This window comes from Crocuta crocuta, unplaced genomic scaffold (genome assembly GCF_008692635.1).
Source record: "Crocuta crocuta isolate KB4526 unplaced genomic scaffold, BGI_CrCroc_1.0 scaffold266, whole genome shotgun sequence".
NCBI lineage: Eukaryota > Metazoa > Chordata > Mammalia > Carnivora > Hyaenidae > Crocuta > Crocuta crocuta.
In genome coordinates, this window is record NW_027531005.1 from 2517174 (window position 1) to 2534574 (window position 17401).

Here is a 17401-nt window from a genome sequence, read left to right on the forward strand (position 1 = left end):
GGAAAGGTAGCAGATTTCAGCTCTTATTGCAAGCACTTTGTTAATTTAATTTAATTTGATGAAATATTTACTGAGTACCTGCTGTGTTCAAGCACAGCTGAACTGGTTCTATTATTGATACTGATAATTATACTGGCCTCGCTCACCTCTGTAGCAGCACAAGAACTCCCCAGGTCCTGTGCGGCAACCCAGGTTGGCTGTGGTTTTTCCACCTGGTGCTTTGGTTTACAACCTAAGCCAGTGTGGAGCGCTGACGGGGGAAGGCAGTGTTAGTGCTAGCTGATGTGGTTAGTGGTGGCCGGGTTGTTAACTAATTCACATAACTAATTCAGTGTGGAAAGTGGGAAATTAAGTGAATTGCAACATGGGTAATTGACCCCGAATGAATTCAAGCTAGATAGCTATTTTCACTATTCTCGTTTCTCAGTATATTACCGGGATGCACTTTTCAACTGTTTAGATGTTTCAAATGGTTCTGTGGAAACTAAAAGAAGCTATGTGATAATGAAGCCTTCTTGTCACTTCAGGGTGCATGTGAAACCTTAAGTGATGCTTAGTAAGAGACTGGTATACTAAGAAAATCAACAAATAATCAGATATCCAGATAGCAGACACAGAAAATACCATATTAACACTCAAGACTCTTAACTTCATAATCGAAAGAGCAGAATGGCTTGGACTCCTTATTCTTTTAGACTAAACTATACTTTGCCATCAGCATTTTACTGAGGAACAAAGACTACAGTTAATAAAAATGTAGTACTTTAAAGTTATGGTAGATGTTTTAAATTAATGCATATATTTGTTTATTTATTTAAAAAATTCCTCTATATATGGCATTGATGAAGTGCCAGTATCCAGTACTCCTTTCTAGGGATATTCAGGACTATTCAGACATTTAACAGTGTATACTTTTTCTGCTTTTTAGAAATAAAACAATTTAGGGGCACTTGGGTGGCTCAGTCAGTTAAGCATCTGACTTTGGCTCAGGTCATGATCTCTTGGATCTCTGCTGTCAGTGTGAAGCCTGCTTCAGATCTTTTTCTCCCTCTCTCGCCCCTCCTTTGCTCTCTCTCTCTCTTTCTCAAAAATAAATAAACATTTGAAAAAAAGATTGTTTGCAGTCCCAAAGTTAAAAAAAAACAAACAGTTTAGGGGCGCTTGGGTGTCTCAGTTGGTTAGGTGTCCTACTTTTGATCTCGGCTCTGGTCATGATCTCACCATTCATGGGCTGGGGACCATATCCGACTCTGCGCTGCCAGCATGAATTCTGTCTCTTCCTTTCTCTGTCCCTTCCCTGTTTGCACTTTCTCTCTCAAAATGAATAAATAATATTAAAAAATAAAACAATTTATAAGATGTCTAACTGATGTCTTATAAAAACCCCATATGAACAATCAACTCACTGAAACATGTTGTTAAGTTTAACGAGACAGAGAATGCAGCTGAGCACAGAAGTCCTTGAAGCTTAAAGGGCTCTGGGGCTGGACAGTCTGTCATTTTTGTTCCTGTTTTCCCTCGAAACACCCTGTGGCCGGCTCTTCATTTCCACGCCCCCCGACACACTCATCTGCACGCTTACAGAGAAGTCACTTACTGAGAGCTGAGGTTTAACCTGAAGTTTTACTCACCGTGACCCTGAATAAATACGCCCTTATCCTATGCCCGAGATCCATGAACACGTGACTTTTGGGAGGCCGTGAAACCTAAATGCTGAAGGTCTCATTTCAAAGTGCAACACATCACAGGTTCCTTGGCAGTGAAATTAAACAATTAGGCAGAATGGCGCAGCTATCCACAGGGAGGACAGGGGAACCCGGAGACAACCGGACCGAGGCCTGGGCATTTCACATGGGGTCCCACTATGGGCAAATACTGGCAGCAAAATGGAAGAGTCAGAAATAAAATACTCTCAAGATGACTAAGAATGGGGAAACAGGCTTTAAAGAGAAGCAGCAGCAGCAGGACAAAAACCCGCTTTTTACCAAGAGATCACTGCTAGGCAGTAGGTCAGATATCGGTATATATTGAGTTGATCCTATGAGAAATGTATAATACAGACAACTGCATGGATGATATTAAAAGTGCCCTGTCCCAGGCCAAGCCCATGCTTGTCTACTGGGTTACGCTGGTGCTGGAGAACAGAAATAAGGCAGGAATATAACATTAGATGTAGGTTTTGCTCAGTGTTCCATGGGTAGGGCTGCGTCAGGAGAGAGAAGGGCTGGGTACCGTGTTGAAGAAAAGCACCTCTCCCTACTTGTCCGTTGGAGGAGTTTCTGGCTACTGGGGGTGCGTGGGGCAGCCATCTGTCCCTCAGTGACCCATGCTCTGAAGCGAGAGCAGCATATGCAAGAGTCTTCTGTGGGGGCGTTTCTCTAGCACACTTCCAAGATTTCTGTGAAAAGCCCCAAGGCTGCTGGCTTGAGCAAATGTGGTAATTGGGCTGTGGTACCTTTAAACAAATAACACGAAGGAGTTTTCCTCACACTCCCTCTTTTAGAAGCAGACATGACAGAAGTTCTGAACATCTCCGCTCTCTGGGTAAAGTTTGAGCAAATATTTTTCTTCATAAAGCCAACCCTGAAGGATGGCCTTTATAATTCCTGGACGAAGAAAGACTCTCATGCTATTTCTGTTGACGCTTACAATCATAACCCACAAATACTAAAATTAATATTGTGGTAAGAATTTCTCTCTGCACTTTCTCCGTATTCTGTTGTCACTATTTAAAGACTGTATCATAAGAGGCCAATTGTCATCACAGTTCTTCAGTGACGTTCTATATTGCCGTAAAAATTGGCCGAGAGACTCTTCTTGGAGGAAATGGACAGGTCAGTGGACCCATAGAGTTTCCAATGAAGGAAGAGGATACGTGGCCACCGTATTCTGATCCTTTGTTCAGGCTGCCTCACCTCAATCTCCCAGGGATTCCTCACTATAAAGAGAACAGTTGCAGTCTTCTTTAGAAAATAGCGTTAGTACAGGAGAGTGTCCAAGACAAGGCCTGGATTAAAAGGTAAACACCGAAAACTGTGTGTTACAGGTCAGTTCCAAAGCCTGGAGAAAGTGTGCGCTTCTTTTAAAAAGAATTCACTAAGAACCACAGAGAACTGAATTTTTTTCAGACTTAGAATGTTACGAGTCTCAATAATGAGCTACATACAGAAAGCGATATTGTTTGAACTGGCCCTTCTTCCCCAGGTATTAGGCTAATGACTTGATCATTTTCCTCTCAGGAAGTTTCTCCCATAAAGACAATCTTTGTATACTAGGCCCCACTTACATAGCTTATCATCACCTTTATTGAGGTTCTATAATATAATAATTCCGATAATACCTCGTCTTGTCTTCTAACAACATCAGGCTTCATAGTGCCTCATCTTTGCCACACGCTGTGTACTTTAGAAGAACGAGGCTCCGAAGAGACCCAGAACACACACGTATTGGAAAATAAAAAGAATAAAAAAGAAGAGCGGAAACCCTCAATTGCAATTAAAATCAGCAGTCTTCCACGACAACGTCCCAACGCTAGTTAATACAGACATTTCCAATAACTTTAATCTTTAAATGGGGATTGGACAAAAAAAAAAAAAAAAAAAAAAGGAAATCAAGTTTGCGTTTCTTGAAAGACAAGAGGGAGGAAAATGACTTGTCATATCTGACTGGTTTGGAAATATAAAATCCAATTCTGAAGAAGGAGAGATAAGAAAAGCACTGTGGAAGAGCCATCAGCTTAGCAAACACCAAATAATGAACAATGCAGAGACTGTCCAGCATGATAAAGCACTCTATTAGAGGGACTGTTTTTAAATGAGTGATAATTGTGGCACATCCACAGTGAAAGGTTATTGAATTTTTATCTGTAGCAAGAAGCTTTTGACAGACTTGCTGAAAAGTCACCTACAAATAGTGCCTTCTTTAGATGAATTTGACCAAAGGGGTTTTCCGGCATGTGACATCTTTCTGACATTTACAGGATTTTTGCTTCCTTGAAGGATCTGATCAGATATTCTTGGTTTCTGGAAGGACACTTGGGGTTTTCATCAGTCTTACAGAAAAGTCCTCATTATGCTCCCTTTCATAAAAATTGGATTAAGTTGTTAGTTAAGGACCACAGTCAAATCCACCCAGGATTCAATGGCCAGAGCTCAAAGTTGCTAGTACACAGAATTAACTGCCATTAATAAACAACACTGTGCCTTGGAGACCTGCACCTGACATGTACCTATATTTCCTGTGAAGAAAGGGGTCTCTTACATTTTTCTTGTATGATTTCTAATACTGGATATAAACTATAGTACTGAATATAGGACAATAAAGTAAAAGGGAACCTTTCCCTAAATACACGACTGCAAAATTTGGTTCCAAAACAGATCCTAGTTGGGGGTAGGGGGAGGAGCACAGCTTTTAAGCTTCAGCTTCTTAAAATGGGTGAAATGTCAAGATCATTTGTCCCCAAGCAAATGGGGGTGTGCTTTTAAAGCACACTCAATGCCATTCACACCAGAGACAGAGCATCACATCCATCTTACTGTAATTTGGGGAGACAGCTGAAGAAGAAACTATGTCTGTGGGGAAACAGAGGCACGCTGGCTTGGTGGTCTGAGGCACACCAGGCACAGGTGATTGTTGTTTTTCTAGGCACTGTGGTTTGCACTCTGACAACAGTCAGGTTTCAGTCTAGATTTTGTCGCTGTCCCATTTTGACCTGGGCCAATGGTCAAACTTCTTTTTCATGATCATGCTTTGTAAAACTGAGAGAATGAAGACTGGCCTGTCAACTACAGCTTGAGGCAGGGATAAGGGATTGAGAATTAATGATTACAAAGGACTTCGAAAGTATGAAATGCAATCGAAATGTTGAGTTCATTATTGTCAGCGTGGCGCCCTTCGGGACTGTCGCGTGCACACACAATTAGCACACAGCGCCCGGTTGCTACACTTTACAGGGGGTGGCGGTCTGGAAAGGGTCCGTATGCACCAGCGATTAATAAGTACGCTGTCTGAAAAAGCATATCCAGTTTACATTTAGAACATTTTTCTAAATTCAGTCTCCACAGATGGTGATTTCTTCCATTAAATCTGGGCCAGTCGTCTACTCTCTTTGTTTTTCCTGTCAGGATTCGTCTCTCCTATCCCCTTCCCCCCGCGCCCTGACGCTGCAGCAAACCTAAACTCAGTTTCAAGGGTGAAGAAATTAAGAGACATACTCTTTTCCTAGTGAGGAGTTCATTAAGTCATGGTTAGTGGGCTTATCTCAAGTTTTAAAGCACCCAAGTATCTCAGGGTTTTTCTAGATAAGAGCTCAGATTGAATAGTGCAATCAGTGCCTTCAGGTACAATCTTCCACTCGATTCTCATTATAAGAGGTTTTCTATTTGGCAGCCAAATCAGTCCCCTTCGGATCATTTTTTGCTCCAGCCCTGCTGCACTCGCAGCTGCTCCTCACCTCAGCTCAGGTGTGGGTTCAGGTAATCCTGAGTTCCCACTCTTTCCTTCTCAGTCTCGCTCTGTCCTTTCGGGAGGCCATTTTGGAGCCCTCTCTTTGTTGTCCAACTTCTTCCATCCTCCCCCCTTTTCCCAAAGATTTTCAGTGTTATTCCTTCTTCCTGTTTCCATTTTATAGTTTTGTTTGAAGAAACAATCATTCAGCTGGGAGCTCCCAGCCACCATACTTAAGCCTCCATGACATTATCATATTTTAATAAAATATTTCCCTTATGGATACAAAAGTTGGCATTTTCAAAGAAACAGCCACATAATTCTTTATGGAGAGATACTTAGAGCTCCATAATTACACTGAAATGCCCACAGCACTGGCCTTCTATAGCTTCACAATTGATAATCACCTCTCAGCTGAGGGAGGTTGGGTACTGCTGCCTAATCGGTAAGCAGGATGGGACCATGAACTCTGCAGATGACCAGCTGATTGACAAGAAGGGAACTGTTTCTGGTTCTGCCTTTACATAATAACTGAGTCCTCTTTTCATAGTTTTGAAGGAAAAAAGGGTATGTTTTTGAGATTCAACTCTGGCTTCTCAGATGGGCACTTGTAGACAGAGGTGACTTTCAGAGGCAGGTCCATTCTCAGACGCACTCCCATGACCTCTGAAACACCGGGGGACTCTGTGGACTGAGGGCCATGACTTACTAGAAATGATTCAGGAGCACAGATGTTAGAGTTTTATTAAAAATTTTTTTTAAAATGTTTATTCACTTTTGAGAGACAGAGACAGAGCATGAGCAGGGGAGGAACAGAGAAAGGGAGACACAGAATCTGAAAAAGGCCCAGGCTCCAAGCTAGCTGTCAGCACAGAGCCCAACGCGGGGCTCGAACCCACGAACTGCGAGATCATGACCTGAGCTGAAGTCGGACGTCCACCCGACTGAGCCACCCAGGTGCCCCCAGATGTTAGAGTGCTAAAAGCAACCACAGGCCTTGAGATCAAAGAGAAGCTGGCAGGGGCTGGGGGAACATCAAGGCCCAGCCCTAAGGGAGGTGAGAAATGAGTGAGGGCTTTAGTGAGAAGACTGAGAGGGGGAACCCTGGGGGCCCCGTACAGAGTCCCCACAACACCCTGCTAACAACTCCCAAGTTCATCATCTCATTTAATGGCTACAGCAACTCAATGAGTATGTATCATGGTTTCTATTTAACAGGTAAAGAGGCCTTTTTAGCTCAGAGTGGCTAAATGATTTCCCTGTGGTGATATAACTTGCCTCCCGTGTCCCCAGGTGTACCTGACTGCAAAGTCACATAAGTGCCGTGCGCTTCTTACACCAGGAGAAGTACAGGAAAGGGTTTATGAATTAAAAGAGCATCGTAGGTGTTCAGGGAGAAGTAAAAATGGCCACGATTTAGGGGCCACGATTTAGGAGCCACGTGAGGGTACTCAATGAGAGGAAAGGGAACAATAGTGTAGAAATGTTAAGAGGAGTGACCATGGTATATCAGTGTTTAAACTGTACCGGGAGCAAAGAAACATGGGTCAGCCTGAAGCTGGGATGATAATTAGCAGTAATAGTGCAAAGCACATCGATGCGGAGAAAGCTGGAGCGGTCCAGATGGTCTTTCTCAGAAGACGAGAGAGGCACCAGCATTTCTACTCTTAGTAACAACAGGGTTTCAAAAGAGTCCTACGAATCAGATGAGCACCCTGAGCACAGGAATTTTTCACACACTTCCTTCTTAGGATGCTTTTTAATCAGCTTATAAACGACAGAGTACAATTAAGACTGAAAGTGAACAAAATGGAATCACTGTAAAGTCGTCATTTGGTGTTTTCACTCCTACAAAACATATGATTAGTTGTGAGACACGGTACAACATGGCAACGGACTTGGACATTATTTTAAAGAGTGAGAAAAGCACATACAGAAGTAGAAGCAGAGTCAACTAGGTATGATCAAAATAAATTCAGAGTCGGACAGGGGACAGGAAACTCATGAACAAGATGTAAGACCAGCGGTAATTGAATTTCCTCGGTAAAAATGAAATTAACCAAAAGCAGTGAATGTGGGAGGCATCACCAAGAAAGGAAGAGAGGTAAGAGTGAGGCCACAGAAGGAGAACCTGTTCAAAAAATGACAACCCGTAAGACCAAAAACGGATTCTGGCACAGAAAGCCTAACCTCCAAATGATGATGAGGGAAATGAAATATGCAGTCTGATGAGGAGCTGTCTGACAACAGTCTGCAAATATTTGAAACTTGTAAATACCAAAGCAAGAGGGGCATTAGCACGCGTGGAGTCTTAATTAAAAATAATCAGATGAAATAATGACAGGGAAAACTCCGGCTTAATAGTTTGACATACTCAAAGCTGACACAGGACAGCGTCCCATGAGATCTTGGCTATGGGCATTTTTATTCTCATTTGTGTCAAGACAGAAAAACAAACAGCAGTAGGTGTGTGTGTGTGTGTGTGTGTGTGTGTGTGTGTGTGTGTGTGTGTGTGTGTGTGTGTAGGGGTCTGCACTTTATCTCACATTTGCCAGTAAGGCAGAAAAAGTCCACGATAGTGAGCTCTAGCAAGGGATAATTCACATTCCATCTTCTACAAAGTGTTATAGTAGGCAATACAAAAAGGCCTCCTGGGATACCACAAAACCATGTACGTGAAGGATGGGAGTATACAGACACCTGGACCTTTTTCAGCTTTCTTTTCAGTGATACAGGTGACTTGTAAGCACTTCCACATTCATTCAATTGGTTTGAGAATTGTGGTCTTTTGTGGTATGAGAGACAGGGATTCCTTGTACCCTTCTCCTTTGGCTGGCCTGACACACAGTTTGACTAACTAAACGCTGCTAAGCAGAAGTAGGTTGTTGTCCTGACTCTGACATAGACTCAAAGTGCAACATTTTGTGCCTGGTGTTCTTGTCCATGAAATGGGGAGTCATGTTAATCCCAAGCTTTTGAGAACAGAAGAACTCGCACAGTAACTACAAACAATGTCCTCAATATAAAGAGGAAGAGAAATTAAAGAAGACATTGGGGTGGGGGGGGTGGTGGAGGCTCTAAATCAGTGTTTCTCCATCCTGGCTAGTTGTTGAATCGCCCAAGGAGATGATAAAAAGCACAGTAGTCTGGGCATCTCTCCCAGAGGGTCTCAGCAAAAGCTCCCTAGGTCATTCTAATAGAGGCCAAGGTTGAGGAGCAATTCTTTAAAACAGTGATTTAAAACCAGTGACCTGACTGGTTTGGGGGCGCTCAGGCCACACCTTGGAACAATTAAATGAAAAATCTCTGAGTGTATGGCCCAGCATCAGGATGAGAAAAGCTCCCAACTGATTACAACTGATGTGAGGCCAACTTTGAGAGACTGCTACTTCACAAGTACATTTCACAGGAAGCCAGTGTCACTCGTATACAGGTTTTGAGTCAACACTGGCATGTTAGAATCCAATGAAAATGGGTTCAGACTTTTTAATAAAGAAAATTCAGGTAACTCTTTTAGTCTCAGGACAGCTTTGTCTGAAATAGGATTGTGTCAGTTTATTAAGGACTGACAAGCACATATGACAACTAAGAAGTCGTTATAGGTCCTAATCAAGTGGCTCAGGTAGAAAAAACAGCTCCTGTCACACAGAGACTTTCAGACCCACAAGATTATATAATCTGTATCAACTGCATAATTGTTTAAGGTAGATAACACTTTTTTTTTTTTTTTAGCAACGATTCAACTTGTCCAAACACTGAGTTTATAATAGATGCATTCATTCATCATGTTAAAAAAACAGTCGCCATGAAGATACACAGAGCAATTTGCGGCATAAAAGTGGAAAGTCAATCCAGAATTCAGAAGGAACTATCTGGAGAGAAGTACATGAATTGTAGGCATAAAAATCAATCCCAGAACATCATAAGTGAAAAGTCCCATTGATAGGAGTTATTCTTGAAACGATTTGATGAGAATAGCACTTTATCTCTGTGGTTTTCCTTCCCAAAACCCATAAGCCCAGTCTAATCATGGAAAGAGATTAGGCAAACCTATACTGAAGGACATTCTGCTAAATACCTGACCAGTTTTCCTCCAAAAGCAGTCAAGGTCATCAAAAGCAAAGAAAGTCTAGGAAGCTGTCACAGTCTAGATGCACTTAAAGAGACATAATGACTAGACATGTTATATCCTAGATGGGATCCTGGAATGCAAAAAGGGCATTAGGTAAAAACTAAGAAAGGTTTTAATAAAGTAAAGACATTAGTTAATACTAATCATGCATCAATACTGGTTCATTAGTTGTGATGAGTGTCCCAATACTAATGTGAGATGTTAACAGGAGGGGAAAACGGGTGTGAGATATAAGGAAACTCTGACATTTTTGTAACTTAAATCTAAAACTCTTCCAAAATAAAAATTCTAATAAAAAATCCATGCCTGGACCCTCACAACGGACATACTGGCATTCAACAGTGGGCGGAGGTGTGGGATGATATTAGCAGCTGGTCTTCTGGAACTGTGAGGAAACCACAGCGACTGGAGAAAGGTCAGTGTAGCAGCCACGTTTGAGACAAGCGAAAAGGAAACCACAGTCTTTGACAGTGGTTGACATGAGCATTTCTAAAAATGCTTAAACAAATCCAATAATCAACCAAATTGTAACAGAAATCATCTGACGGTGTGCAATGCTTAAACAAATCCAATAATCAACCAAATTGTAACAGAAATCATCTGACGGTGTGCAATGCTTAAACAAATCCAATAATCAACCAAATTGTAACAGAAATCATCTGACGGTGTGCGTGTCTCCCAATTGTACAAAATGTAAATGTAAACTGTATGAAATGTAAAACATGTGTCCTGTCCTGTGCCTGACTGTGTTGGGAGAAATGAAAGACGCTGAACCAGATCTAGAAATAAGAGCATAGGGCAGTGTGTTTCCCAGAAGTTTTTCCCTGGAAGAAAAGTCCTGTGAGATGCTTTGTGGTGAGAGAATTCACTGCTAATTCTGGGAAACACTGCACTGCTGTCAATGTGGCTCGTGTGACTGAGGAGCCAAATTTTTAGTTTAATTTAATTTAAATTTAATTTGCCACATAAGGGTAGGGGCTACCGTATAGGACAGTGCAGCAGTAGCTAGAGTATATTATATAACATGGTTAACAAGTCAGATGGATCTTCTAAGTTAGAGAATACTTGTAGAACAAAAATAGAGACTGACAAATTAGAGAAATGTTCTACTACAATGATGATGACATTCACAAAGGATAGGTACAATAATCCTATATATTTAAGGACTAGAAATCCTGGTTACACACTGACAGTGATGATCAGAAGTGATCACAGGTGGAACATTGGCATTAAAGGGCTTGTGTTGAAATAATACGATGGCCCGCTGGGGTGCTTTAATAGAAATATGGCATGAGCCGCCTTGCTGGCACTGCCTGTACTTAATCTTGGTCCCAGTCAAGACAATGATGTAGTGGAGAGAAAATTAAAGTGGGAATCTGAAGACCTGCTTCCATCCTACTTCAGACACAGACACGCAGGGTGACCAAGCTGACGCCTTGTTTTCCTCGTGTGCAAAATAAGTGAGTTGGACCAGATGGTTTCTAAGATCCCTAGCAATAATTTCACTTCCAGAGAGAAGCATAATTTCACACACATACTCACTACGGTGTTATTCGCAATAGCCAAGAGTTGGAAGCAACCCAAACGTCCACTGACAGATGAATGAATTTTAAAAAGGTGGTATACGCATACAATGAAATATTTTTCAGCCACAAAAAAGAAGGAAATCCTACCACATGCTACAACATGAAGCCCTTATGTTAAGTGAAATAAGCCAGTCACAAGAAGATAAATTCTGTATGATTCCAAATATGTAAGGGTATCTAAAGTCAAACTCCTAGAAACAGGAAGTAGAATGTGGTTATCGGGGCTGAGAGGCAGGGGAAATGGAGAATTGTTCAATGGGTATTGAGTTTCAGTTGTGCAAGATGAAAAAGTTCTAGTGATCTGCTGTACAGTGATACATTTAACACTTCTGTACTGTATGGTTAAAAATGGTTAAGATGGCATACTTAACACTATGTAGTTTTTACAATTAAAAAGGAAGTGGATAAATAATTGTACAACTAATAGTATAATGCCGGAACCACCTCCAGGAACCAAAATTATGACATTTATCCTGGAGGTTTAGAGGGATATTTTAACCTTTTGGTTTCTTAGACTGGAAAAGACTAGGGTATGGCATTTTATTGCTTCTCATCGTGAATGTGGGCTCAGCAAGAACTTCAGTAATGAGCACTGTGAGCAGAGGTGGAGAAGCCTGGGTCAAAGTCACCTACAGAAGGGTCCACATTCACAAACAGCCAAGTCACCATCCAAGAGAGTGTCAGGAAACTTGGGCCTGCTGTGGGCTCCTAATTCTCCCATATTTGGTTGCTCTTGATTCAGAGACTGGGATCCTCAGGCCAGAAGTCTTATTCTGTCTAATCTGTAGAGATGGGCAGGTAGGGGCCAGGGAAATATTTTCAGATACATTTAGTATTTTACAGAGAGAATAGTCAACACTTAATTTCTGAAGAGAGAGAGAAGAAAGAGGTTTCAACTGAAGCAAAGAGACAAGAAAGAAAGAAAGAAAGAAAGAAAGAAAGAAAGAAAGAAAGAAAGAAAGAAAGAAAGAAAGGAAGGAAGAAAGAAAGACCTCCTAGACGGTAAGGCTACTTAAAGAGCAGAGTGTGTAATCAAGGAAGTTTTAGAATCTCTAATCCCGGTGATTTTTTTTTACAGAATCCAAGCCAGAGAGGAGGCCCTCTGAGGAAGCAATACAGACAAAATAAGCCCTTGAGCCCTTTCCAGTCCTCTGTAGTCTATTTTTAAAAGCAACACATCCCTAAAACAAAGGGATACAATACAAAAGAATAGCATTAATGTTCAAACTGAATACACTCCAACAATTTTTATGTGGGTCACATTTGCTGAGAATTTTCTTAACCATAACAGTTAATCTCAGAGTCTTTGTTTAGGATTCTTGCACACAGCAGATATCACAAAGGGCAGATGTTATCTGGAGTCTATACTACAAGGCTGAAATTGTGATCAATGAGGGAAAATATGTATAAACCTAGATCGTGAATGCCCAATGCTAACTATGATCCCGCTCAACTTCTTTGCACTGAAAACATGTCCTGAACATAAAGGGGTTGTGGGAGTAGGAGACAGAGACTGAGGTACAGGTGGGGAGAAAAAACAGAGTCAGAAAACAAGGTTTATACAGGGAGAATCAGAGAAACTCATGAGAGAAGGTCAAGGCGGGGCAATCTAAGACCTCTCCGGAACTGTTTCTGTAGCTCTTGGCAAAAATGCTCTTTTTGTCTGGGATCAAATAACTCCCAGACTGCTGGTGGCCAAGGATGCTGCCATACACAAAGTGCTTGCCTGAGATGGAGAGCAATACAGAGAAAATGCCAAGAGACAGAAGGAAGGAGACAGAAAGGGGGAGGGAGAAGGAGTACAAAAGAGCATGAAGAGGTGTGGAGGTGTGTCTTGTAAACCTGGATCCAGCCATGCCTGAAGTCTTCTGATTGACCAGTTTTATGAGTCAGTGCATTATTTTTTTCCTTCGGTTAGTTTGTTTCTTTCACTGGAAAGAATCCGAAGCAGAACAGGCACAAGGAAGATGAGGGTGGTGGGGGATCCCAGACAAAATGGAGCAGGAACCAAAGACGACTGTAGAACAAAAGTAGGAGCAGTGCCTTTGATGAAGGCAGGACCTATCTGAGATGAGGAGACCCTTTCAGTGTAAAGAGATGGAGTGATATTTGGGCAAACACCAAAAGAAACAGAAAAGTTATCTTCGAAGAAATGGTCAACTTTGACGTCTTGGACAAATGGCCGACCATGTCCTACCTCTAAAAGGCAATACTCTCTTTTTATTTAATTTTTTAAAAAACTTTTTATTTATTTGAGAGAGAAAACACATGTGAATGGGGAGAGGGAGAGGGAGAGGGAGAGGGGGAGGGGGGGAGAGAGAGAGAGAGAGAGAGGGAGAGAGAGAGAGAGAGAGAGGGAGAGAGAGAATCCCAAGCAGGCAATACATTCAGCATGGAACCCAACATGGGGCTCGATCCCAAGGCCCTGGGATCATGACCTGAGTTAAAACCAAGAGGCAGACGCTCAACCGACTGAGCGGCCCAAGCGCCCCACAATACTCTCTTCTGTATGACATGGAATGCTTTGGGAGGACGAGAGCCCTGCTGTAATGTTTGGAGAAATACTCTACTAGGAAAATAATTTTCTGCCAACTTGCTCTACTCCCTCACATTAACAGCTTCTTCATTATACCGAACCCTGGTATTTATCATACCAAACAATGAACAGAATGCGGAACAAGAAATAACCGAAAATCTTCTCTGGATTTCTTCCCATCCTGCTGAGGACCCGTGAGTGCTACATAGAGGACTGGCATTTTTGTCATGTTATCCAGCCTCCGGATTTGGAACCACTTTTGTGGAGGTAATCATTTGGTTCACTTTTCAAAAGAATAATAAAGACCTGTCCCTTATTCCCTTTCTAGAGTCACTCGGACATGGAGCCAACAAAGTAACCCGTTATCAGAGAATTCCCTGCTTTGCTCAAATTATAAACAACAATGGGCGTCTCTCCTGGGAATTCAAAGAACAGACGAGTGTGGGTGAGCGAGGCTTGTTGTTAGTGGAATAAACCAGGTTTGTTCGATGCTTTGTTTTAGCAAAGACAACCCAAGTAGTGATTATAGTTCACTTGGGTTTTGTACTGATCGTCAAAATGCTGACAGTCACTTAAATCACTCACTGGGTGGAATAATCACCCTGAAAGGAACTGAGAGAGTATAACTTATATTATTAAAGGGAACTGAGCACAGGAGACGAGGTATTAATGGGTGTGGTAGAAGAGATCTTTGTCAGAATAAGAGAGATGATTAAAGACAAGAATTAGACATCAGGTGTTCTGGGGACTCTCTGGGCATGAAGACAACAGCTAAATTGTGCGATTACAACATTGAGCATAACTCAGAGAACATCCTTCTCTTTTTTGCAAACAGCTGATGCCAGGTGAGCCTGGCCGTGGCTTGCTGTAGAGGCTAGGTACTATCTTGCTTTGTAAAAACCCTTTTCAAATGGACAGAGCACAAATCTGGAATGCTGAGCCACTGGAAATAAGCAATTGCACTGTTCAACATTAGATGCTGATGGCCTACCAAACGAGGCGACCCCTTCCAATCATCACTAATAAGCCAACCCAAGCAGCCTGGCATTTTAAGGGTCAAAGGAAACACCGGGAAAAGAAGCCTGTGTTCCCTTTACAGGATGTTTATTTGGCAATCATCAAAAGGGCAATTAGCTCTGACTTTCCTTTTTGGTGGAGTGGAATGGGACGGGGAGATAACATGGATAATTTGTGACAGATTTCCTGATAATGACAGGATTAGAAAGCTGAGGGCCTTTCAAGGATATCTACAGATCTGCTCAGGCCCCACATGGGGCCCAAACTAGCCAATGCTTATGGATTCTGAGAATAAACATGTATAATTTTATCCTCGGATAAAAAGCAATGCTGAATAATAAAAGGTATACAATAAAGGTATAAATAAAAAGTAGTATTTCAAGAGGATTTCTAAAGCAGAGTTTACAATCTTGCTCGATGCCCCTTCCTTCTGTCCATTTTCCCCACCTGCTACTGACCTTCAGGACAGGTACACAATCAGCATGAGACCAGTTAAGCAGTGAGCATTCAAGGGACTCTGAGACTCTCTGGGTCCATATTTCAGGGGAGAATTTATCCCTGTGAGTTTCAGCCACACCTCTTCCATCTCTAGGCTGGAAACTGCAGTTATCAAATAATGACTTTTCAAAAGACAATGATAATAAATAACTCACTCTGAAGTTCAGTCCAAACAATGCAAGCATTTCCCTTCTAATTATCTCCTAACATTAACTCTAATATTAAGGTCAAAGCCGAGTTTGTTTCTTTCTTGTTATTGCTGTTATTTAACTTTTTTCTGTTGTTTATGCACTCAAATCTGTCGGTGCCTTTACTCCTTCTTCCTATCATGTTTTCTATTTTAACTGCCTAACACATAGGTCTGAACTAATGCCTTTTAAAAAAGTATTTATTGGGGTGCTTTGGGTGGCTCAATTGCTTAAGCATCTGACTCTTGATTTCAGTTCAGGTCATGATCTCACAGTTTGTGGGTTTGAGCCCTGCATTTGGCTCTGTGCTGACAGTGCAGAGCCTGCTTGGGATTCTCTCTCTCTCTCTCTCAAAATAAATAAATAAATAAATAAGGAGTGCCTGGGTGGCTCAGTAAGTTAAGTGTCCGACTTCGGCTCAGATCAATATCTCACGGGTTCGTGAGCTGGAGTCTTATGTCAGGCTCTGTGCTGTCAGAGTAGAGTCTTCTTTGGGTCCTCTGTACCCCTCTCTCTCTCTCTGCCCCTGCCCCCGCTCATGCTTGCTCTCTCTCCCTCTCAAAAATAAATGAACCTTAATAAAACAAACTTGGGGAAAAATTACTTATTTTATAGCTATTGAATAAAGTTTATGGGCCCTAAATTTTCAAATTAATTCTCTTGGAGTCAATGGTCCTCAGTGGAATAAAGTTTCCTGTTTTTATTCTATACCTTCGTTTCTTTGAATTCTATAGTCATCTCTCAGCCATCTCTTCGGGAATAACTGTTTTTCCCATTGTCTCTATTTCCTAGCATTTATTATTCTCTTGTTAGACCCTTTTTCATTAACATGAAGATATCAGCTGTGTGCTCAGCTCTGAGATACAGTTTCTATCCTTGAGAAGTTACTGTGAGGAGGGCAAAGGTATTGCTTTCTGTTCCTCTGACACCATGGTGTATTCTTACACGATTTTACGTTTCGAAGGTATAACATCAAGCTATGTGAACATGAACCTTTTTGGCCTTCCGTGTCCCACACAGGAAAGCTGAGATTATGTCCTTTAGAAGAACCACAAAGGATGAGAGAGGTACAGCCCAAGCAGAATTCTTGCACGGATCCAGCATGGACCTCCTGACAACCTCACCTTCCCTCATATGCGGACGTGTACATGCACTCACAGTTCCAATGGAACTAATCAGCCTAGTTCCTCCGCTATCCCCACCACAGCTGCCATAATAGGTACTTACTCTGAGATGTAGAAAGATTGGAGAAAGCTGACTTTGTCCGACCTGCTAACCATTCCAGGCTTTCATGCATGTTGGCCAAAGCTTTGAGGTCACTGACATCACGAAGAATGTCTTGCGGAGGGATTAATTTATCACCCAGGTTCCCAATAAGAACTTCCGACTCCTTGCCAAAGGCTGCCCTGAAAAACAAACCACAAACACACTTCACGCACAGCACGGAAAAGAGAGGGGAGGGCAGTACTTCTTAAGGCACATCTGACACAGTGTTGTTATTTGTTATAGTCGTGATTTCACAGCATGCTGCCTTTCCTATAGGTTTAATGTTGTGAGAAAACTACCATGTACCTGCTTAAAAATTACTCTGATCGAAGAAAGATGGTTCTTAGAAGAATGAAGTTACCCTGAAGCTTACACCTTCAACAGGAGGTCCGGCCTACATATACAGTGACAGTCGCTGGGGATGGCTCTGACGGCTGCTCTTTCCTCTTCTGCTATGGATGCTGAGGAATAGCTTAGGATATTAAAAAGGTACATGGTTGAAGGTAATTATAATAAATAAAACCAAGTTAACCGGCTAGAAAATGTTTTAAAGTGTTCAAAAGCAAAGAGGGTCCAGTCTCTTTAAGAGAGCAGATTATAGTTGAGATGGATGACAGGCCTTGTTCATTCATTCGGTTACTTCTAAAAGGGATCTGAAGCGAATGAACTACAAGACCTTAAGCTATGTGTTATTCGAACAGAGAAACTAGACTTTCCAGGTGGCAAATCCCAG

General features: G+C 41.9%; 1 protein-coding gene across 1 annotated transcript in view; it reads right to left on the reverse strand.

Annotated features, from left to right (window-relative positions):
• EXOC4 (exocyst complex component 4) overlaps positions 1 to 17401 on the reverse strand; it is a 752773-nt gene that overhangs the window by 103090 nt on the left and 632282 nt on the right. The window contains exon 14 of the mRNA XM_077770716.1: positions 16630 to 16808. Within this exon, the coding sequence (XP_077626842.1) occupies positions 16630 to 16808 (179 nt within the window). The remainder of the gene's footprint in view (positions 1 to 16629; positions 16809 to 17401) is intronic.